This window comes from Scyliorhinus torazame, chromosome 11 (genome assembly GCF_047496885.1).
Source record: "Scyliorhinus torazame isolate Kashiwa2021f chromosome 11, sScyTor2.1, whole genome shotgun sequence".
Lineage (NCBI taxonomy): Eukaryota > Metazoa > Chordata > Chondrichthyes > Carcharhiniformes > Scyliorhinidae > Scyliorhinus > Scyliorhinus torazame.
Genome location: NC_092717.1, coordinates 40,440,495 through 40,464,567, shown reverse-complemented (window position 1 = coordinate 40,464,567; position 24,073 = coordinate 40,440,495). Strand labels below are relative to the sequence as shown.

General features: G+C 47.8%; 1 protein-coding gene across 4 annotated transcripts in view; it reads right to left on the bottom strand.

The window, feature by feature from the left end:
* The window catches only part of LOC140385233 (uncharacterized), a 59,397-nt gene extending 50,192 nt beyond the window's left edge, over window positions 1-9,205 (bottom strand). Inside the window, exons 1-3 of one of the 4 annotated variants that reach the window (XM_072467156.1) lie at window positions 9,068-9,205; window positions 8,432-8,520; window positions 275-448 (exon numbers count right to left, since the gene is read on the bottom strand). In XM_072467156.1, coding sequence (XP_072323257.1) covers window positions 275-313 — 39 coding nt within the window. In that variant the 5' untranslated portion in view covers window positions 314-448; window positions 8,432-8,520; window positions 9,068-9,205. The remainder of the gene's footprint in view (window positions 1-274; window positions 449-8,431; window positions 8,521-9,067) is intronic. The other 3 variants (XM_072467157.1, XM_072467158.1, XM_072467159.1) reach the window with 3 other exon arrangements.
* Between the last annotated feature and the right edge of the window lie 14,868 nt (window positions 9,206-24,073).

The window sequence follows — 24,073 nt, the reverse complement described above, 5'->3', positions numbered from 1 at the left end:
GAGTCACTGTCTGTGAGGAGTCTGCTAGTTCTCCCCGTGTCTGCGTGGGTTTCCTTCGGGTGCTCCAGTTTCCTACCACGGTCCAAAGATGTGCAGGTTAGGTGGATTGGCTAAATTGCCCTCAGTGTCCAAAAAGGTTAGGATGGTTTATTGGGTTACGGGGATAGGGTGGAAGTAAAGGCTTAAGTGGGTCGGTGCAGACTCGATGGGCGAATGACCTCCTTCTGCGCTGTATGTTCTATGTTCTCACTCCAGGGAGAAGAGACCTACTCACCACAAAGAAAGTCAATCCGGAAGTTGACCCAATGGACATAAGAATCTTAAACCTTCACGGGTCTGCCATCCCACCTGGTCCACGAACACCAGTAACTCCTTCGCCAACACTGATGGACTCCGAGACTTGGGACTCGACCGATACAATCTAGGATCCAAAACACAATTGGAGTTCCTCCCCCCCATAATTAGATGATGTGAATCACGATCTGAGACAGTTACCAGCACCTTGTTAACGAATGCCATGTCATCCCAGTTCGGTGAATACACATTGACCAACACCACCGGCGTGCCCACCATGACCCACTGATGATTACATACCTCCCATCCAAGCCTGCCAATATATTACTCACATAGAAAGCCAGCCCGTTATTAATCGACCCAGTGACCCTCCGCACCCTACACTGGAAACCCGAGTGATATACCTGCCCCACCCATCCCTTCTGCAACCTTGTTTGATCCTTAATTCTGAAATGGGTCTCCTGTTAAAAACAAAAACCACATCCGTCTTCAAACTTCTCAAGTGTGCAAACACCCGGGACCTTTTCACTGGGCCATTTAACCCCGTCTCATTCCAAGTTATCAGTCGGATTGGCACCCCCCCACCCCCGACCCAAAATCAGCCATATTCCCCCCTGTGTTGCAATCCAGCAATGCCCCAACCAATGCCAGCTCTGGGAAGGGTACTTAATTGCTGCCTGATCAGGGAACCTTTGCAGCTCAGAATGCACCTGTCAGTTTCAAACTACAATAACCAGCCTTTTAAGATTATTTCACATGCTCTATGCCGGTTTGATTTCTCTGCACTACTCTAATGTTACTTGCTGATTTGTGATGGTATGATGCACAAGATGCATTGAGGTTATCTATCATTGCTAATTTAATGCTAAGAAGGTTGTGAAGCTAATGTAGGGAAAAGAAAGATTTGCTTTTATAAGGCACTTTTTACAACTTCCCAAACAGCTCAGCAGTCAATTAAACAAAAGAAGTGTCGTCAGTTCTATCAGAAGAAACCTGGCAGCCAATTTATGCACAGCAATGTGATAATGACCTCTACTTTTCTTCAAAATAGTGCCAGGGGTCTTTTACAACTGCGTAAGATGGCAGCGATGGGGCTCTCCGTTTAACATCTCCTCTGAAAGACTGTACCTCCAATTATGTCACACCTCTAAGTACTGCACAGAAATGTCACCCTGGAGTTTGTGGAGAGGTCTTTGAGCTGGACTGAAATCGCGACCTTCATGTTCAGGCCAGATTAGTACCACTGAGCTACAGCTGATACAGTATCATTGCCAACTGCGGATTTGTACTGTTTAGCAATGAATTAATATCAAGAATGCCAACTGCGGACTTGCGCTGTTTAGCAATGAATTAAGGAAGAGATTAAGTGGTTTCACTTCAAGAAAATAAAGTGAAAATCAGCTGTGTAAATTTAGAGCACAAGATGATGTAAAATATGTAACACGATTTGATACAATAGAATTTGCAGCGCAGAAGGAGGCCATTCGGCCCATCGAGTCTGCACCGGCTCTTGGAAAGAGCACCCTACCCAAGGTCTACACCTCCACCCTATCCCCATAACCCAGTAACCCCAACCAACACTAAGGGCAATTTTGGACACTATGGGCAATTTAGCATGGCCAATCCACCTAACCCGCACATCTTTGGACTGTGGGAGGAAACCGGAGCACCCGGAGGAAACCCACGCACACACGGGGAGGATGTGCAGACTCCGCACAGACAGTGACCCAAGCCGGAATCGAACCGGAGACCCTGGAGCTGTGAAGCATTTGTGCTATCCACAATGCTACCGTGCTGCCCTAATATGCTAGCTTTCAGTAGATAGTGGCTCTCTGTGGCCCATGTGTTTCCTCATACTTGATGTGTACTATGTCACGTCATGTGCTGTGCACCCTGACTGGGAGGGAGATTTGAGCAATTTGCATCCTGTTTCTGACTTTTGTTCTCGAGGGCAATTTTCACAGTGTGGTAAACCACTGTTAGTGTATTATACTACAGTGTATTATACCGTTGGGCAGCACGGTAGCATAGTGGTTGGCACAGTTGCTTCACAGCTCCAGGGTCCCAGGTACGCTTCCCAGCTGGGTCACTGTCTGTGTGGAGTCTGCACGTTCTCCCAGTGTCTGCGTGGGTTTCCTCCGAGTGCTCCGGTTTCCTCCCACAATCCAAAAGATGTGCGGGTTAGGTGGTTTGGCCATGCTAAATTGCCCTTAAGTGTCCAAAGAATGTTCGGTGGGGTTGCGGGGATAGGGTGGATACGTGGGCTTCAGTCGGGTACTCTTTGTAAGGGCCGGTGCTGACTCGATGGGCTGAATGGCCTCCTTCTGCACTGTATATTCTATGATTCTATGATATGTATTGTGGTAAACTTACTGTATTACATGTAGTGTGGTAAACCACTGCCTGGTGGCTCCGTCTCCCCTCGGGCTCGGTATAAAGGTGGCTGACCTCTGGCACTGCCCCAGTTCGGGATCAGTGACCAGGAGGCTTTCTGTTTAGCTTATTAAAGCCTCAGTTTCGTTCACTACTCGTCGTGTGTTAATTGATGGCACATCAATTTAATAAGCTGAACTTTTAAGATGAATTCATCACTCAAGCCAGATCGCCTGGAGCTGGACCCACAAGCAGCCGATGCCACAGCGACATTCAAAGCTTACCTCGGATCCTCCACCAATGACGTCATCGACCTCCATAAGCTTCAAATACTCAACGCACGGGTGAGCCCGCAGGTTTTCCTTATCAGCGACGCCCCCTCGTATACAGAGGCGATAATGCTGCTGAAGGGACAGTAAAGGAGTAAACAAGGTGTAGGCCAGGCACCTCCTTGCCATGAGGCGCCAACGCCCTGGAGAATCACAAGCTGACCTCTTGCGTGCAGGTAATCGGCCAGAACTGTGCTTGCCAGGCAAGTCCAACACACGGAGCTGCTGATCTGGGACGCCTATGTCGCTGGTATTAAATCCAACTACATCCGCCAGCGCTTGCTAGAAGGGGGTACACCTGGCCTCCCAGAGACAGTGCAGCTCTCAAACTCGCTGGAAATGGCTTTCCAGAACATGGAAGCCTTCACCTCCAACCACGCGGCACCCTCGTGGACGCCGCCATCACCCGACTCGACTGCGGCGCAAGCCTGCCAACGCCAGAAGCCCGAAATGCTACTTTTGCGGCCAGGGTAAGCACCCCAGACAACGCTGCCATGCATGGAACGCGATTTGCAACGGGTGTGGGAGGAAGTGCCACTTCGCCAAGAATCTGCCAAGCCCAACCTGTCCCTAAAGTTCCTAGGCCCAGCAGCGCTGCCTGTTGTCTGTCGGGACCGCCCCATCTGCCATGCCACCCGCCATGTGCGACCCGTGGGCGCCACCATCTTCACTGCCACCCGTCATGTGCGACCCGTGGGGGCCGCCATCTTCGCTGCCATCTTGGATTCCACCCGCCACACGCGACCCATGGGGGCTGCCATCTTTGATGCTACCCGCCACACGCGACCCATGGGGGCCGCCATCTTGGAACCACTCCGCCGCCTTCCGGGACCCCTGCTCACCCGGTCGTATGCTGGCCACCGCTACCTCCGACTGGCACACCCACCACCTTCCGAAGCCCGCCTCCATCACACTCGACCAGTCTCGACCTCGCCATCTCACGAAATCCACGATGACCGTCCGAATTAACAGGCACAAGACGACCTGCCTCTTCGACTCCGGGAGCACAGACAGCTTTATCCACCCAGATATGGTCAGGCAATGCTCCCTCCCAATTTTACCCGCGACCCAGATAATCTCCCTGGCTTCCGGATCACATTCCGTAGAAATCCGGGGGTACTGTGTCACGACCCTTTCGGTACAAGGCGTAGAGTTCACTAATTTTAAGCTCACTAGTCCTTCCCCATCTCTGCGCTGCCCTATTACTGGGGCTCGACTTTCAGTGCCTCCTCCAAAGCCTGACCTTAAAGTTTGGTGGACCCCTGCTCCCCCTCACCATCTGTAGCCTCGCGACCCTGAAGGTCTCCCCACCCTCCCTCACCCCAGACTGTAAGCCCGTCGCCACTAGGAACAGACGATATAGTGCCCGGCACAGGGCCTTTATCAGGTCAGAGGTCCAGTGGCTCCCACGAGAGGGGAACATTGAGGCTAGTACCAGCCCCAGGAGAGCCCAACCGGTGGTCGTCAAGACTGGGGAGAAGCACCGGATGGTCATCAACTATAGTCAGACGATCAACCGGTACACGCAGCTCGATGCGTACCCCCTCCCCCGCATATCTGACATGGTCAATCAGATTGCGCAGTATTGAGTCTTCTCCACAGTTGACTTGAAGTCCGCGTACCACCAGCTCCCTATCCGCCCAGAGGACCACCAATACACTGCCTTCGAGGCAGATGGCCGCCTCTACCACTTCCTCAGGGTTCCCTTCGGCGTCACCAAGGGGGTCTCGGTCTTCCAGTGAGAAATGGACCGAATGGTTGACCAGTACGGGCAGCGGGCCACGTTCCCGTACCTAGATAATGTCACCATCTGCGGCCATGACCAGCAGGACCATGACGGCATTTCCTCCACACCGCTAAGCTCCTTAACCTCACATACAATAAGGAGAAATGTGTTTTCCGCACAACCCGCCTAGCCATCCTTGGCTACGTTGTGGAAAACGGAGTCCTAGGGCCCGACGCCGACCGCATGCGTCCCCTCCTGGAACTTCCCCTCCCCCAAGGCCCTGAAGAGATGCCTGGGGTTCTTCTCCTATTATGCCCAGTGGGTCCCCAATTATGCGGACAAGGCCCGTCCACTCATTAAATCCACCATTTTTCCCTTGAAGGCTGAAGCCCGCCTGGCTTTCAACTGCATCAAGGCAGATATTGCCAAAGCCGCGATGCACGCTGTGGACGGGTCCATTCCGTTCCAGGTGGAGAGCGATGTGTCAGACTTTGCCCTGGTCACTCCCCTCAACCAGGCGGGCAGGGCCCATGGCGTTCTTCTCCCGTACCCTCCATGCCTCTGAAATTTGACACTCCTCCGTCGAAAAGGAAGCCCAAGCCATGGTAGAAGCTGTGCGACATTGGAGGCATTACCTGGCCGGCAGGTGATCCACTCTCCTCCCTGACCAACGGTCGGTTGCCTTCATGTTTAATAATACACAGCGGGGCAAAATTAAGAACGGCAAGGTTCTGAGGTGAAGGATCGAACTCTCCATCTACAACTACGATATCTTGTACCGACCTGGGAAGCTCAATGAGCCCCCAGGTGCCCTATCCCGTGGTACATATGCCAGCGCACAAGTAGACCATCTCCAGGCCCTCTACAATGACCTCAGTCACCTAGGGGGTCACCCGCTTTTTTCATTTTATCAAGGCTCGCAACCTGCCGTACTCCATCGAGGAAGTCAGGAGCATGACCAGGGACTGCCAGGTCTGCGCGGAGTGCAAACCGCATTTCTATCGGCCCGACTGAGCACATCTGATAAAGGTCTCCCGCCCCTTTGAGCGCCTCAGCAGAGACTTCAAAGGGCCCCTCCCTCCACTGACCGTAACGTGCACTTCCTCAACGTTGTTGATGAGTACTCACGATTCCCCTTTGCCATCTCAAGCTCTGACATGACCTCTGCCACCGTCATCAAGGCCCTGCATAGTCTCTTCACCTTGTTCGGTTTTCCCACCTACATCCATAGCGATCGGGGTTCCTCCTTCATGAGCGACGGGTTGTGTCAGTTCCTGCTTAGCAAGGGTATTGCCTCAAGCAGGACGACCAGCTACAACCCCCGGGGAAACGGACAGGTGGAGAGGGAGAACGTGACGGTCTGGAAGGCCGTCCTTCTGGCCCTACAGTCTAGAAGTCTCCCACTGGCAGGAGGTCCTTCCCGATGCGCTCCACTCCATCCAGTCGCTCCTGTGCACTGCCACCAATGAGACCCCTCACAAACGGATGTCTGCCTTCCCTAGGAAGTCCACCTCAGGGGTCTCGCTCCCATCCTGGCTGACATTCCCAAGGCCCGTCCTCCTCCGGAAGCATGCGAGGAGTCATAAATCGGATCCCCTCGTTGAGAAGGTCCTGCTCCTCCATGCCAACCCACAATATGCCTACGTGGCACATCATGACGGGCGGCAGGACACAGTCTCCCTCCAGGATTTGGCACCTGCAGGTTCCCCAGCGACCATCACCACCACCCCCGACCCTACACCGTCTCCCTCCACCACTACCCGGCTACTTCAAGATTTGGCACCCGCAGGCCCACCGGCGCCCACCACCACCACACCCGCCCCTACACCGCACCCCCCTCCACCGACTCAACTACTGGGTGCAGAAGAAGAGAACACGCTCCCGGATGCGCAGGTCTCGACACCAGTGCCCACACCACAGCCGGGACTGAGGCGATCACGGTGGAAGGTCAAGGCCCCCGACAGACTCGACCTTTAAGTCCACTTCACCCCCGCTGGACTCTTTTTTTTTAAACAGGGGGTGAATGTGGTGAATTTTAGTGTATTATATGTATTGTGGTAAACTGTTACTGTATTACATGTATTGTGGTAAACCACTGCCTGATGGCTCCGCCTCCCCTCGGGCTCGGTATAAAGATGGCTGACCCCCGGCCCTGCCCCAGTTCGGGATTAGTGGCCAGGAGGCTTTCTGTTTAGCTTATTAAAACCTCAGTTTTGTTCACTACTTGTCTTGTGTTAATTGATGGCACATCACACAGGGTGATCATGTGATGGGGGAAATGAAATGCGAGAGAGGAGCAAGTCCTGAACCGTGATTATAGACCAGTACACTAGTGCAGTGAGCTGAAAGTTAATTTGTTTCAACCACAAATCAGCAAAGAGTTGTATTATCCTGCACCTGAAATGGTTGTCACTCAGTGAAGCAGGAACAGTGGTCCATCCATGAAGTCAGACAGGCAGTGAGTGGGGAATGTGATTTTGTGTCAATGTGGAGAGGGACAGACATGAGGAAGGGTTTTCCGGTTCCACCAGAGGTCGGCATCATAACGGGCGGGGCAATTTGGAAATGCCTGCCAAGTGTGAATACAAGGCAGAGACCCGTGGAGGGAAAGGTGTGCGAGCCGGTGGGGGTGTAAGATAGCAGGAGCAAGCATTGGTAAAACATCTGAAATTGAATACGACAAAGAATTAAAATCAGCTTTACTTTGGAAGAAGGTAAAAATATAAAGGAAGATCATTCTAATTCCAAGATAGAATGGGGGGAGGGGTTCACACAACTTTTATAACATCTATTTACATGATATCTATTTACAATCACCAGACTTTTCCCCTTTTTTTGGTCTGAGCAATGCTTTCATTGTGTCACTGATTAAGATCACAATGGCTTTCGTTAGATTGGTAAATTCACAAGTGTGGTTTGAGCCAGAGTCCAGAGATTTGTGCTGTTAAATTAAACAGCTGGGTAGTTTTAAATGGAAGCTCGTTAATAGTTTGGCTTCAACATACAGAAGGAGAAAAAGTCTCTTAAAAAGATACAAAAGGATCACCGATTTACATTTGTAAAATATCGACGGGGAAAAGGACAAATCACTGGAGCAACCTGACCTGATCTGTTCTTAAATGATGCATTACATCCACCCAAGAGGGGTATTGGTTTTTTGGTCTAATCTGAAAGGCAGCGTCTCCAATAGTGCAGCCCTCCCTCAGTTAGAATAGAATAGAATCCCGACAGTGCAGATTGAGGCCATTCAGCCCATCGGGACTGTATCGACCCTCCAAAAGAGCACCCCAGCTAGACCCTGTAACCCCACCTAACCGTTGGACACTAAGGGGCAATTTAGCATGGTCAATCCGCCTAACCTGCCTATCTTTGGAATGTGAGGCAGCAGGTGCACTGTGCCGCCCTGCAAACAGATCAATTGGTGCAATTTGATGGTGACCAAAGAGTCAGTGTTGTGATACTGATGGAGAGGGAGAATTGGCCCAGGACACAGCGATAACTCCTCCCTGCTCTGCCTCAAAATAATGTCATGGGTTCTTTACATACAAAGAAACAGTGCCCTCGCTTTAATGTTTAATCCAACAGGCGACACCTAGAACACTGCCTCAGTCCTGCAGTGGAAGAACTGATTACGATCGTGTGGCGACACTGGACATTTGCATTTGGCAAGAGGCACGTTTAGAGGTTTACAGCGGAAGGTAATACTCACTCCAGTGAACAGTGACACTTTTCAGTGAAATATCCTTTGGCAAGAGCCTTCACAGAAACTGCGAACTGTTACCACTTATCGCAATGAATCTACGGGATTAAAAAAAAAATCACTGCTGACGTCGCGTGAGATTTTGGGGGAAATAAATTACGAGGTTATATAACAGGCAGGAGACCGCCTCCAGCAAGTTACACAAGTCAAAGCGGGGTGCGTTCCGCGGTTTGTAACATGACGCCGAACTGACATAAACGTAACTTATTCAGCAGTCAGCAAAGCGGAATTCCTCCATGTCCCACTGAGCGTAAAACCACTCAGGGCAAAGCTTCATCAACATTGAAACCATCTCCTAGTGAGCAGGGACTGTCAGTGCACCACTCCTGACCAGACACGCTCCCCCACTCTGAACACAGCATGTCTGCAGGGTACACCTCCGTGAAGGGCAAGGTGAAGAATTGCCCCTCACCGAAACACACTTATTGCCCGGGTTTGTGTCTGCTATGAACATATTAAGCAATTTTCATGAAAGACAATGCTTAACAGACTAAGAACGACCCCTCCACGATCGTGTAGCGACACTGGACATTTGCATTTGGCAAGAGGCACGTTTCGAGGTTTACAGCGGAAGGTAATACTCACTCCAGTGAACAGTGAAACTTCTCAGTGAAATATCCTTTGGCAAGAGCCTTCACAGAAACTGCGAACTGTTACCACTTATCGCAATGAATCTACGGGTTTAAAAAAGAAACACTGCTGACGTCGCGTGAGATTTGGGAGGAAATAAATTACGAAGTTATGTAACAGGCAGGAGACCGCCTCCAGCAAGTTACACAAGTCAAAGCGGGGTGCGTTCCGCGGTTTGTAACATGACGCCGAACTGACATAAACGTAACTTATTCAGCCGTCAGCAAAGCGGAATTCCTCTATGTCCCACTCAGGGCAAAGCTTCAATATTCAAACCATCACCCAGTGAGCAGGGACTGTCCGTGCACCACTCCTGACCAGACACGCTCCCCCACTCTGAACACAGCATGTCTGCAGGGTACACCTCCGTGAAGGGCAAGGTGAAGAATTGCCCCCCCCCCCCCCCCCAATTCAAACCATCACTGCTACTTCAACATTATGACTCACCTGAAGAAGGAGCAGTGCTCCGAAAGCTAGTGATTCCAAACAAACCTGTTGGACTTTAACCTGGTGTTGGGAGACTCCTGACTGTGCCCACCCAAGTCTAACGCCGGCATCTAACATGGGCAGCACGGTAGCATAGTGATTAGCATTGTTGCTTCACAGCTCCAGGGTCCCAGGTTCGATTCCCGGCTTGGGTCGCTGTCTGTGTGGAGTCGGCTTGTTCTCCCCGTGTCTGCGTGGGTTTCCTCCGGGTGCTCTGGTTTCCTCCCACAGTCCAAAGATGTGGAGGTTAGGTGGATTGGCCATGCTAAATTGTCCTTAGTGTCCAAAAGGGTTGGGTGGGGTTACTGCGTTACGGGGATAGGGTGAAGGTTGGGCTTGGGTAGGGTGCTCTCTCCAAGGGCCGGTGCAGACTTGATGGGCCGAATGGCCTCCTGCACTGTAAATTCTGTGATTCTATGATGTCTACATCATGACTTCAACATTACCTTGAGGATTACATAATGATGGCAAACACCCACCCATGTGGTCTGGTCCATGTCAAGACCGGTAAACAGCAAAGGTAAAAAATCTCAATGTTTCAATGTCTCAATGTCAAAAGTTTCTCAATGCTCCCCTCATTACATGTTCAGGCCTCTGAAATGGGCTACAAACGTCAGAGTGCTGTGAGCCATAGTGACCTTATACCCACCTGGTTTCACTGGGTGTGTCATAGAAACTCGATGTGGAGTGTACCCACAGACCTGAAGATTGAGTGGCACACTTGCCAACCCCTTGTACGTACGCTAATAACACTCCAACGAAAGCCTGAATATCAGAAAGACATTGACGTGAAGGCATCTCAGTGCATCAGGATCCTTATCCTTTTATTTTTGTTTATATTTTAATTCCCTTTCCATCACCCTTTCCTCTCTGTGTTGTTTGTCTATGTGTGTGTGTGTAGAGAGTGGGGCAAATACGAAAGGAAGGGGTGGGAAAGGGCTCGAAGATAGTTACATTTTCTGTTTATTTAATTCTGAACATAAAGTGTTTTAAAGTTACAAACCTGGTGACTGTAGTTGATTGGGCTCAACCAAGGTCCTCGGGCATTTTAAATAAAATCTAATTTCACCTGTGTTGCGACTCTGGGTCAAGTGGGGCTGGAATTGACCACGCACTAGCCCAGAGTGTTATGACAAAGGGTGCTGAAAAAATGGTTTTGGTCTAAGGACCAGCTCATAATCATCAGCTACCTCTGCTATCTGCCTAGATATTTTAACCCTCTTTTCTTCCACATGGGTTCTCGCTACTGAAGGAAGTGTATCTTTAAATTCCTCCAAACGAATTACTTCTCCAAGAGTTTCATAGGTTACGTCTATTTTTAATGCCTTCATCCACTGACCTAAATTATGTTGTTTGACTCTCTCAAATTCAATATAAGTCTGTCCAGGCTGTTTTCTTACATTTCAAAATATCTGTCTGTATGCCTGTGGAACCAACTCGTGTGCATTCAGAATAGCTTTTTTTACTGCATCATAATCCCCAGATATTTCTCCTGACAGCGATGCATTTGCTTGACCTATCAACTTACTTTGCAGTTGCAATGTCTAAATCTCTTTTGGCTATTTCTTCTCTTGAGCTATCAAACAAGATAAAGAATGCTTTTAAATCTCTTTCCTCAAACCTTGGAAGAGCTTGTACAAATTTAAACATCTCTCCCCTGGGGTTGGATCTGCAAATAGGCCTTTCCTCACCTTGTGGTGTTTCTCCTTTTAAACTGGAATTCTCTCTCTCTCCTTTGCTCTTTCCAATTCAATTTCCTATCAATTTTCTTTCCTGTCTCGCTACCTGTTCCCTTTGAAATGCTCATTGTCTTTCCTTTTATTTTACGCGCACCTCCCTTTCTTGCACTCTCATTTCTCTTTCTTTGTCTCTTTCCTCGCTTTCTCATCCAATTCAGATTTGTTTTCATTTGGAAGTGAATCTGACCGATTTAAGTGCCTTACCCTTTGGAGAACTCAGTCTCTTGGATATCGTTTCGAATTTCAAATGCTGCGCTATTCCTTCAGTTATGTCTACAGGTAAACCTAGCTCTAATTTATCCAACAGTTCTGTTAATTTGATTTTATTCACTCTTGGCAGAGCACCCACGGTTACTTGTACTCCCAGAAAAGCTTCAGCAATTGTCAAAGCCATTTTGCGGTAGCTACTTTATAATCTTAAATACCACTCCTGGTTCAGTATTCTCCTCACTCTCATTGCTTTAAATTCACCAATTCCAATCCAATCAAGGAATTTTAAATCCTGCAAAGAGCCCGAAAATTTGATTTGGCACTGCAGATGGCGAGTGCCGAGCTGCCCAAATCCCAAAGGGAAACTTGAAACAGCTGCCACAACAGTTTGTTAATTTGTGTATTTTGAGAAGGTCTCCTGAAATCGAGAAGTAACTTCTCAGATCAATTGTGATGATTTTACATTAAAATTAAACATTTATTTAAATAAAGACATTTTAAAATTACATTTATAACACAGAATACTGTCACACAGTTAACAGTACTTTTTGAATATTTTCAAAAAGATCTTTGCTGAAAATAACTCTTGAGCTAAACCTCGCCCCCATTAAATGGCAACAGTCCTTATAGATTTTCTAATTTATGAAATTCCAGTCATTCTCTACCGCTCTTAGGGTGCTCTCTGAGGGTGACAGCAAATTGGTTCTCTAGGTTTGGCCTTGTCCACACTCTGGGTGTAATTTTCCATGACCTGTGCAGTGTGTTTTGCGGCAGCAGAGGTGGACTGCCATTAAATGGCAGTGGGATCTCCTGGGCTTGCTGGTCAACAGGGTTTCCTGTTGTATGCACCCCCCGCTACCATGAAACCGAGGTGGAGATTTGCCATTGGTAGATCCCCGTTGGCGGGAATGGCTGGAAAATTCTGGCCTCTGTCTTCTTTGGGATCTCACCATCTACCACCCACATACAGCCGATAATGTTTTTTTAAATCTGTGTTTGTCCTTTGATCTTACCTTTTATTGTTTCTTACAATCCTTCAGAAGTTCCCTTTTCCCAGAATTGATGGACTTTTTTTAACATTATGGTTATTATGTTTTAAAAGTAAACTTACATGATTTTTGTCTCATCTACTTATGATCTTCCTATTTGTATACAATCGAAATACAACAGCCAACTTCAAACCACTTATTTTGTTGCCTTATGTAGATTTTGTTCAAATTCTCGGCCTTTCTTCCGTCCACTACCATATCATACCAACTGCCTTCCCACGCTTCACCTTTCATGTTTCACCTTTGCTGTCTTTGGCCAGAATTTTCCACCCATTCATGCTGGCGGGATTTTCTGGTCCCTCTGCAGTGAATGAAATTTCAGCTGAGCACCAAAATCTCCACTGGCAGTGGGGTGAATTCAGTTCGTAGAACCCCGGTCTTTCTGTCTTTAATCCAACTAAACCGGTCACACCTCCCCAAACTTGTTATCCAGTATTGGAGATTATGGCAGTGATATTACAAAAGAAACTATAGTAAAACTCTCATTTTTTTGACACATGTCTGTAGTTATTTGCTGCAGTAAAATTTCCAATGCACCGCCAAAAATACCATAGATCTGCTTTTACGTTTAAATAATATGTCAACTTCATGGTAGGTCATTTATTATCATAGCAGAAAAGATAGACCATATAAAGTGATATCTATCATTGTATAACTAGCAAAGGCCATGCAAATATTCATAGTGAAATTAATGCACAGGATTTTCTGGCCTTGTATAACTAGCAAAGGCCATGCAAATATTTGGAGTGAAATTAGTGCACGGGATTTTCCGGCCTTCGGTAACTATCTGTGTGGATTTGTACATTCTCCCTGCATCTGTGTGCCATCCCAGACCTTCCCAGGCTATTTACCTCTCCTTCCCATGCTGCTCTCCACAATGCCTGCCAAATAAACCCACCAACAGACAGACCCGTCAAACTGACCAATCAACACTGTCCGTGTGGAGTTTGCACATTCTCCCCAGTCTGCGTGGGTTTCACCCCCACAATCCAAAGATGTGCTGGTTAGGTGGATTGGCCATGCTAAATTGCCCCTTAATTGGAAAAGAAAAATAATTGGCTACTCTAAATTTTTTTTTTAAACTGACCAATCAAATCTGTCCACACAAGTAAAAACTGCAAATTATTTTATTATAGATAATTAGAGACATTTATATCTTGATAGCACTTTTTAATAGGTAGAAAGAGACTCTTTGGCAGAAAGTCACCCAGTGTGTCAAATATAGCCTACCTCGTTAGGCTACACGGTCCAATTCAGCCAAGGTAGAACTCTATTTGATCCACTTCATTATGACCGGTGGTAAAAACACAAACTGAGATCAATTAGAGATTAATTTCTGTTGCTGAAATAAGTTTATCTGCAAGAACAAAAGTATGGAGCTGCAGTCCCTTGTTCCTGTCATAGAATGAGCTGATGGGAACAGTTCATTTGCTTTTTGAGGCATCTGTGTATCTTATAAAAGAGGGAGAAAAATTAGAACAGACTTGTCCAACATGCAGCCCAAGGTTGAACGTGGCCCACAGAGACTCACTGTGTGGCCCCAAAGCCAATTTTCAAAATGCCAGCTCCTCCATTGACAGACCATTTTGTTCCCATGTTCATTGCTGATAGGCCCATTAGTGAGCAGCAAATGTGAGAGCGAAATAATCTAGGATTGGAGGAGCAGTGAACAGTTCGGGCCGGAAAGTGGAGCTGAGTCCACAAAAGATCAGCCATGATCTCATTGAATGATGGAGCAGGCTCGAGGGGCCAGATGGCCTACTCCTGCTCCTAGTTCTTATGTTCTTATGAACACCAACTGTAGTGAGTTCAGGGTCTGGGGAGCTGAGGGCCAGCAAGCTAAGTAGTGGGGTCAGGGAGGTAATGGCTAGGAAGCCAAGGGGCAGGGCTCTGGGAGTGGAGGTGCCAGAGACTAGGGCCCACTGGTGTCTGGACCAGTTGTTGAGAGCGTATAGGGTAGGTAGATAATGCGGAGGGCAGAATATGTCCATGGTCAGGCTCACTCCCAGTATCAGGGTTCTCACACTATCATGCACCCTCACCATTAGTGGGGAGACTAGGACCCGGGGGCACAGCCTTAGAATAAAAGGGAGTCACTTTGGAACAGAGATGAGGAGAAATTTCTTCAGCCAGAGAGTGGTGGGTCTGTGGAATTCATTGCCACAGAGGGCGGTGGAGGCCGGGACGTTGAGTGTCTTTAAGACAGAAGTTGATAAATTCTTGATTTCTCGAGGAATTAAGGGCTATGGAGCGAGAGCGGGTAAATGGAGTTGAAATCAGCCATGATTTAATGGTGGAGTGGACTCGATGGGCCGAATGGCCTTACTTCCGCTCCTATGTCTTATGGTCTTATGGTTTTATAGCCAGGTAGTGAAGGATAGAATATTATACAGGTTGGGTTTTTATGGCTTACAGAGACACCCATGATGGATCATACATCAACAACTATTCTTCCAATCTCTTCTGAAGTATATGAGCACATTTCCCTATGAATACCCACCACCTGGATACAATTAACCCCAAACTGATATAAAATTAACAACATGTATCTGAATGATTGGTTTTATTAGGCCCTTATACATGGTTGGATCCCTGTTGAAATGGGTTACATCATCATGCATGTCATGATTACAGTTAGTTATTGTTCATTATTATTATTATTATTTTATCTCAGCACTGCAGCACTTGATTCTGCTGATCTCAAAACACCGAAGATTCGTCCTTGGTTACTAACTGTGTTTATCTGATATATCTATTCCTTTACATTCCCGATTCTCAGTTTCCAGTTAAATGTGGTTTAGCCATCATTAAAATCCTTCGGAGATACGTGTTTCGGATTTCCAGATTCTGCAGTCCTTGGTAGGGATGCCTCAAAGTACATTTATCCCTTCACCTGCCGGACCAAAAAGTGGCCCAATCACTAATTTCCAATTTGCAAAAGTATCATTTTACTTTGCTATTAGTGGGCAAATTGTTTAATGCGTGTGACAGGATCATTTATGGAGATAAGTTATATGTATACCCGTTCATGGATGGGAGTGGGGTTGAACTATAAGGTCATCTTTCAATCTCCCAGTGCAGATGGGTAGGATGCTTAAAAATGACAGACATATGTTAGGAAAAGAAAATGGGCAAGTAAAATCTATATTTTCTATTCTTTCTGAACCAAATGACGCTTCCACGTCAATGTTGTTTCCATAAATCTGCTTTGAGGGCATGATTCAGGTAGGAAGATCTCTATTCAGATTGCAAATGCATTTGTTGATGCACTGTATGTGCTTTAGGAGTAGAGTGGATGATTTTCTCCCTTGTTTACAGATGGTCCAATTACAGTTGATGAAACCAACTCTTTCAATAAATCCTGTGTGCAGCTTTCAGTCCAATTTCAAATTCAATGTTGGTTTCTTATTTGGCATTCTGGTGGTTCAGCGTTATAACTTTGTGATGCATGTCTTATTATGCTAATGTTTTATTGATAGATGTAGATTTCATGCCCCCCCCCCCACATAAAATCCAGCCCCAAGTATGAAAGGTTGCAACATCAGACGGCGATGAAGAAACTTTGAGAATGAAATGAGGTTAATACAGAAATCGGAGTGTGAGGAAGTATGGTGGAAGTCATTGTGGGAGTTTGTAGGTTTGCAATGAACATTAGCCTATTAGTTAATAGCCTATCATGAGAAACGGAGACAGGAAAGTTAAAAGAGGGACAAAGAAGGTTTGGAGACGATCAATGTGAAGGCAAGGGAAATTGGAAGTAGATTGATAAAATTTTCCAGTTCAGAGCAGGAAATAGCACCGAAACAGTCATCAATGTACTGGAAAAAGAGGTGAAGAGGACCTGAGTCAGACTGGAACAAAGAATGTTTCACATATTCCACAAAAAGGAAGGCATAGCTACGGCATATACAGGTACCTACAGCAACACTCTTCATTGGGAGGAATGAGTGGAGTGAAATTAGATTATTCAGTATGAGAAGATTGTTCAGCCAGGAGAAGGACGGTAGTGGTTGATGGTCGAAAACCTGGCACAGTTAACTCTGTTTCAGTCTCCACAGCTGCTGCCAGGCTTTCTGGGTATTTGCAGAATTTTCCGTTTTGTCCCTCTTCTCTTTTTACTGATCATCTGTGGGAGGGTGGGGGGTTGAAACATTCCTTATGTAACAATCTCTGCAGAGACCGATAAACATGAATGAGAAATTTGAACTTCCAGTTAACAACTGAAAGAAGATTTCACATTTCAAAACTCTTACTGTATCAAATGACTCTAAAACGCTCGTGACTAACCATTTTTTTCATGAGGCAATTTAAAGTTTCAACTATGGAAATAAATGTTTGCTTTTTACTTCACACATTGCACTCTCCACAGAATTACAGTTCACATTGCAAGCAGTTCACAAGTGTTCCCAGCTATTAATGGGCTACTTTCTTTTTACTTTCCCAATGGGATAATCTCTCATCCCGCTACCACTGTGAGATTTACACTGTAGGTGTCTTCCTCCAGCCTTAAGCTACGCAAGCCTTCTAGACTCCTATGAATCCTCTTGAACTCGGTCTTCAATCTGAGCACGAGTTCCCACCCGTGTTCTGCATGGTCAACGATAGATTCAGCACTTTTTATGCTTAAGGTGCAGGCCTGACTGGTTCTATCTCTTGCTCTCCAATTCTCATTTGGTTACAGGCCACACAAGACAAAATTGCAACTACTGTCTGTCTGTAATATCCCTGTGTTTAAGGGGAAGCCTATAACCTGATCTCAAAACCACTGCTCAGTTCTGCCTGGAAACAGGAGACACATTAACTGAATGGTGGGAAGCAGAGAGTGATGGTCGAGGGGCGTTTTTCTGACTGGGAACCTGTGTCCAGTGGGGTCCCACAGGGATCGGTGTTGGGATCCTTGCTGTTTGTCTTTTATATAAATGATTTCAACATCAATGTAGGAGGGTTGATCAGTAAGTTCACGGATGATACGAAAATTGGTGGGTGGTAAACAGTGAGGACGATAGCCTTAAATTAGAGGACGATATAGACAGGCTGGCAGATGGGCTGATCAGTGGAAAATGGAATTTGATCCGGATAAGTGTGAGATGATGCACTTAGGCAAGACAAATAAGGTAAGAGAATACATGATAAACGGCTGGACATTGGGAAGCATGAAGGATCAGAGGGACCTTGGTGTGCATGTTGTAGCCACCTGGGTTGGCCACTTCCCAACTTAAAATGGTGAACCGCAAAGACTAAAGAGAAATTCAGCCGACACAGGCAAAAACGAGCAAGTGCAGAAATCCTGTGTATTGGAACTTGCAAAAACCAGACAGCACTGAAACCAGCAGCTATCTGCATAGTATTGAGCGATTCCCAGGCACAATTGATACACTTCAGGTGAACAAGGCCAAGCCAGACACCTCGGCGCAGGCAGGAGCCAAGACAAAGGAAGGCCAACGGACACTCAGGGACCGCCCAGCGATCAGGGAACAACTCCAGTATTGGAGAAATCGATCCAAGTGATCGGAACGCAATCCAATCACTTGGAACCAGGTACGTGGTCCGCCCCAAAGGGCGGGAAGCCCCTGGGGACTATAAAGTAGAGCCCCCAAGTTCAAATCGGTCTTCTAAGCAGGGTCACTCAACAGCGTGAATCAACCCCTGAGAGTGAACTGCCCAGCCGCCGCACCAACCAAGTAAGTCTCCAGTCAACGCTCGCTACGAGATAGGCGCTCCTAGCCACAAGTCCATACCAGCTTTTGAATCCTGCAGACTCGGGACCTGAACGAAAGACCATTTGTTCCCCTGACCTGGTGGGTCAATTCCAAAGCTAAGTATAGGCCTGTTAGTGATAGAAATAGCCTAGAAAGTAGAGTTATATGCATAAGTAATGACTTACTGTATATAATAAATGTGTTTTGATTTGAATCTTACTAATTGGCGTGTTGAGTCATTGAACAGTACTTGAACTTGAACCTCGTGGCGGTATCATAAAGATACCTGGCTTGTACATTCTCCCCGTATTTGCGTGGGTTTCACCCCCACAACCCAAAGATGTGCAGGCTAGGTGGATTGGCCACGCTAAATTGCCCCTTAATTGGAAAAAATTAATTGGGTACACTAAATTTAAAAAAGAAATTTAAAAAATAAAAATAAAATAAAGATACCTGGCGACTCTAGAGCAAAGGTTAAACAAACAGAGCAAATTACAAATTAAGAGCCAACCAAAAGTTAGCAACAATGTACATTGGTTCCTTAAGTTAGCAGGGTATGTAGATACAGTGGTTAAAAAGGCATATGGCATACTTACCTTTATTAGCCGAGGCAAGGTGTTTAAGAGCAGGGAGGTTATGCTGGAACTGTATAAAACGTTGGTTAGGCCACAGCTAGAGTATTGTGTGCAGTTCTGGAATCCACGTTATAGGAGGCATGTGATAGCAGAGGAGATTTTCCAGGATGTTGCCTGGGCTGTAGAGTTTTAGCTATGAAGAGAGATTGGATGGACTGAGGTTGTTTTCCTTGAAGCAGAGGAGACTGAGGGGGGACCATGGGTGATGTAGTGGCACAGTGGTTAGCACTGCTGCCTCATAGATCCAGGGACTCGGATTCAATTCCGGCCTCGGTGACTGTGTGGTGTTTGCACTTTCTCACGTGTTTGCGTGGGTTCCCTCCGGGTGCTCCGGTTCCCTCCCACAGTCCAAAGATGTGCAGGTTAAGTGGATTGGCCATGCTAAATTGCTCCTTAGTGTCCAAAGGGTTAGGTGCAGTTACTGGGTTACGGGGATAGCGTAGAGGCATGGGCTTAAGTAGGGTGCTCTTTCCAAGGGCCGGTGCAGACTCGATGGCACGTACCCTGTGGACCCTGCAAGCCCCCCTCGGACTTCCCCAGACTCAGCTACACTACGGGCCTGTGCCGGGCGGCGACCCACCCAGACCGGGGCACACCGTGCTATTTCTGTGGGCAGAGCCAGCATCCACGTCAACGCTGCCCAGCCCGCTCCGCTATCTGCAGCGACTGCGGAAAGAAGGGGCATTTCACGAGAGTCTGCCTGCCAGGCTCAAGGCCCAGAAACAAAAAGCTCATCAGGCCCGAAAATCGAGCTCACAGGCCTACAGGCCCCGCAACGTGGCTGCGCACCGGCCGGACACGCCCCTTTCTGACGCGTCATCGGCCTCGTGGGAGTCATGGGGGCGGTCATCTTGGCGGCGGCCATCTTCTGGACCCCATACATGCGACCTACAGCGGCGGCCATTTTGTGAATCCGACTCGGCTGAGGACTCGGACTACCCGCAACTGGGAGCGATCACCCTTGACCAATCGTGGCCAAAGCACCTGCAGAATTCCATGATGCAGGTCCAGATCAACGGGCCGACACTGCCTCTTCGACTTCGGGAGCACGGAGAGCTTTATCCACCCAGAAATGGTAAGGCGCTGCTCCTTGCGCACCTATCCCGCTTCCCAAACCATAGCCCTCGCCTCTGGGTCCCACTCCGTCCAAATCAAGGGGTATTGTATTGTGGATCCCGCGATCCAGGTCGCCGAATACACTTGTTTCAAAGTCTACATCCTCCCTCACCTCTGCGTCCCACTGCTGCTCAGTCTGGATTTCCAATGCAGCCACTGAAGCCTGACACTGAAGTTCGGCGGACCCTTGCCCCCCACCCCCCCCCTCACGGCATGCACCCCCCTCACTATTCGCGAACCTCACCCCCGACTGTAAGCCTGTCGCCACCAGGAGCCGGCGGTACAGTGCCCAAGATATTACTTTTATCAAGTCAGAGGTCCAGCGTTTACTGGCAGAGGGGGTCATCGATACTAGCAACAGTCCTTGGAGAGCACAAGTGGTGGTAGTACGGTCCTGGGAAAAGAAACGTATGATCGTGGACTACAGCCAGACCATAAACTGCTTCACGCGGCTCGATGCATTCCCCCTTCCCCGCATAGCAGAGATGGTCAATCGGATCGCTCAATACCGTGTATTCTGCACTGTCGACCTTAAATCCGCCTACCACCAGCTCCCTATCTGACCGAAAGATTGCCTCTATACTGCTTTCGAAGCAGCCGGCCGGCTCTTCCACTTCCTCAGGGTCCACTTCGGCGTCACAAATGGGGTCTCCGTCTTCCAGAGGGCGATGGACCAAATGGTGGACCAGTACAGCCTGAGGGCTACTTACCCTTACTTGGACAATGTCACCATCTGCGGCCATGATCAGCAGGACCATGACGCAAACCTTGAAAAGTTCCTCCAGACCACCCGGGCCCTCAACCTGCCATATCAACAGAGGCTCCAGGACCATGTATCATCCAGGTGGACCAGAACCGCAAGTTGTAGAGATTGACTTCATACCTCTCGTGAAAAGAACACACATAATGTAGGAACTGCAGCAAGAGGTCAAATTTCCAGCTCCAAAGATCTTGGAATGTATGGGCAGAATTTTGAGCCCACATTAGCTGTCGGCGAGAACATCAACGCGGGCGCGAAACCACGCATCATTCGAGAAACGCTGGGCGGGATACTATGATCCTGAGGCTAAGTGTTGACACCGTCGGAAACGCCGTCGCGTTTCTCAATGTCGTCAACACGGCCTCAGGATCAGCAATTCTGGCCCCTACACGCCGCTCCAGCTGGCCCCTACACGCCGCTCCAGCTGCTGATCCTGGCGTGAATTTGGTGCCATGGGGTCCGCGCATGCGCAGTGGCCGTCTTCAATGTGCCGGCCCCGACGCAACATGGCGCAGGCCTACAGTGGCCGGCGCGGAAGAAAGGAGTCCCCCAGCCAGAGAGGCCGGCCTGCTGATCGGTGGACCCCAACCGCGGGTCAGGCCACATTGGAGGCCCTCCCTGGGGTTGGACCCCGCCCCACCCCCCCACACCCCCCACAGGCCGACCCCGGACCCTTCATCGCCGAGGTCCCACCAGCTGAGAGCAGGTGTGAACGGCGCCGCTTAAAGTGGCCCCCGACCAGAGCTGCGTCAACCATGCCGGCTCCAATGGCAATAACTCCATGTTAAAAGAAAGACTGAAATTTGCTTAATTTTTTCCTCCCCCCAACTTTCATTCAGATTTTTTGCTGGGGATTGATTATCCATAGGTTTGGAGAGGAATGTATTAGAATTGTTTCTTCAACAGAATTTCTGCTCAGGCAGAACAGTCTAATGCAAACTTCCGACTCGTTCTCATCTCCCCATCTTGACAGGAGTGTACTCAGCTTTAATTAATTTTATAAAAAATGATTTGCTTCTCTCCATTTCCACTTGCCTTTCTGCCCAGTTATTCAAGGATTTCTCCTGTTTCCCCTAGAACAGACTAACCGAAATGACTGACGAGGTAGATTTTCTTACATTCACAGACTGAATGTGTACTTTGTCAGGTTGTCTTGCTGTGGTCTGTCAGTGAGAACACTCTGCTCCTTTTTCAGCACACACAATTTTAAAAAAATGCTAGGCCTCTGTAATAAGAAAAATCGACACCAGTGACAGCACACTGCTGGATATGTCGTCCACTGTCAATGACTGCCTACTACCTTTATGAATACTGCAAGCAAGATGCACTTTTGATCACTATAACTGAGACATACTTACCTCCGGCGCCGGAGGTACTGCCTTGGGTGGTTGTTGGCTGTACGGAGTGAGGGAGTGCCCCTGATGATTGTTCCACAGGACCAGGAAGAGCCCTCAATGATTGTGCAGTGCGCCTGTATGCACATACGGGAAAAGGAGTTTATTTTTAAAAGGTAAGTATGTCTCAGTTATAGTGATCAAAAGTGCATCTTGCTTGCGGTATTTATAAAGGTAGTAGGCAGTCATTGACAGTGGACGACATATCCAGCAGTGTGCTGTCACTGATACCTGCATTGATATTCTACCTCTGCATAGTATGGGCATGTCGATTTTTCTTATTACAGAGGCCTAGCATTTTAAAAAAATATGGCGATGTTAAGCACTTTCTGTACCTCCTCTCCCTCCCCCATTAGCCACGATACTGGCTTCACGATTTTTCAAAGTAAAAGTGAACCTCGCCATCGAGAATTTGGCCCATCGGAGGCGGAGAATTGCTGAGGCCCTGGAGAAAACCGGGTCGGGCTCGCTACTGATATGCAAACTGTCTGTGCATTGTGGAACGCACTGACGCCGTTGTCGAGACAACGGGGAATTGCAATTTGGCGTGAAATCGACGCCCACCATGATTTTGACGTCGGAATCAATTCTCTGTACAATTGCGTTCCGCGATTCCAGCGTCGGCCGGCAGAGAATCCCGCCCAATATATTTCAATCGGTATCAAGTCTATGTGGAGACCCTGTCCAAAAACTAAAACAGTTGCAAACGTTTTCATCCTAACTTGCCAAATCAATCCAAAAGAAAACAATACCAGAGTTGGCTATTTCCATATTGGTATATATGTAAAGTGATACAAAGGGACGGTAGCTCGAAGACTGTCCAATACTTACTCATGAGGTCTGCAGAAGCCCCACTGGGTGGGGTTTCCAACCCTTCACAATTAGCTTAGAATCTCCAGTAATTGATCAATCTCCAGGACACTGCTCTGTACAAACTTGGAGAAAAATTAATGTGCCATAAAAATATATTTTGTTTTGTCATTTCCTTTGAACATTTATTATTATTATTTGAGCAAATATTAAAATATTGAAAATGGAGGAAGAAAAGAATAGAAGTCGGAGTAGGCCCTTCGAGCATGAAGTCTGTTTGGCTGACATTCGAGCATCATGCTATTGGGTAAACAGTCTTTTTGCTTTCCAATTGGTGTAGGAAGGCAATGAGTCACAAGGATGGATGTGTTGGTTGACCAGTGGCTGGAATGTGTGTGGGGGTGAGGTGACAGAAATAAATTTAATCACAGTTAGCAACCCTACCTTCTGGCCCACAAGTCAGCCTGAATGAAATGTGTCATTTACTTTCTGAGCCTCACCTGGATCAGGAGTCCATCAGTTGTTGCCTGATGGCGGAGCTGACCATTGGTGGGCCATTCACTGCTTGTGGGATTCTATGATCCCGCCGCTGTCAATGGGAATTCCCAATGAAGCTGGCCCACGCCACTGGGAAACCCGCCGGAAGGGTTGGGCTGAAGGCGGGAGCAGAGAATCCTGCAAGCGTAAACGGCCGGAGAATTCCGGCCCATGTCTATCCCTCGAAGCTGACTTGATCTATTTATTTAAAACAGGACTCAGCTTTTTTCCTGCAGGGTGTACTGCTGGCTACTCAAAACAGCAGGTTAACATGGGGAACCGATGGAAAGGAAGCAGACCCCTGCTGGAATAAGTAGATTGTGCCTGATGATGACAGCACATCACCCTGTTATTTTCACTGCTCACAGCCCCACCACCCTGACCTGGCTTACTCCAGTTAAAATCAGGGCCAACTTATTAGTAATCCAACAAGTATCAAAGAAGTACAGAAATCTGACTTTGGGTAATTTTGTCTCTTCATGTGTCCTCTAGGAGAGACTTCTCCCACCTACAACCATAAGAATTC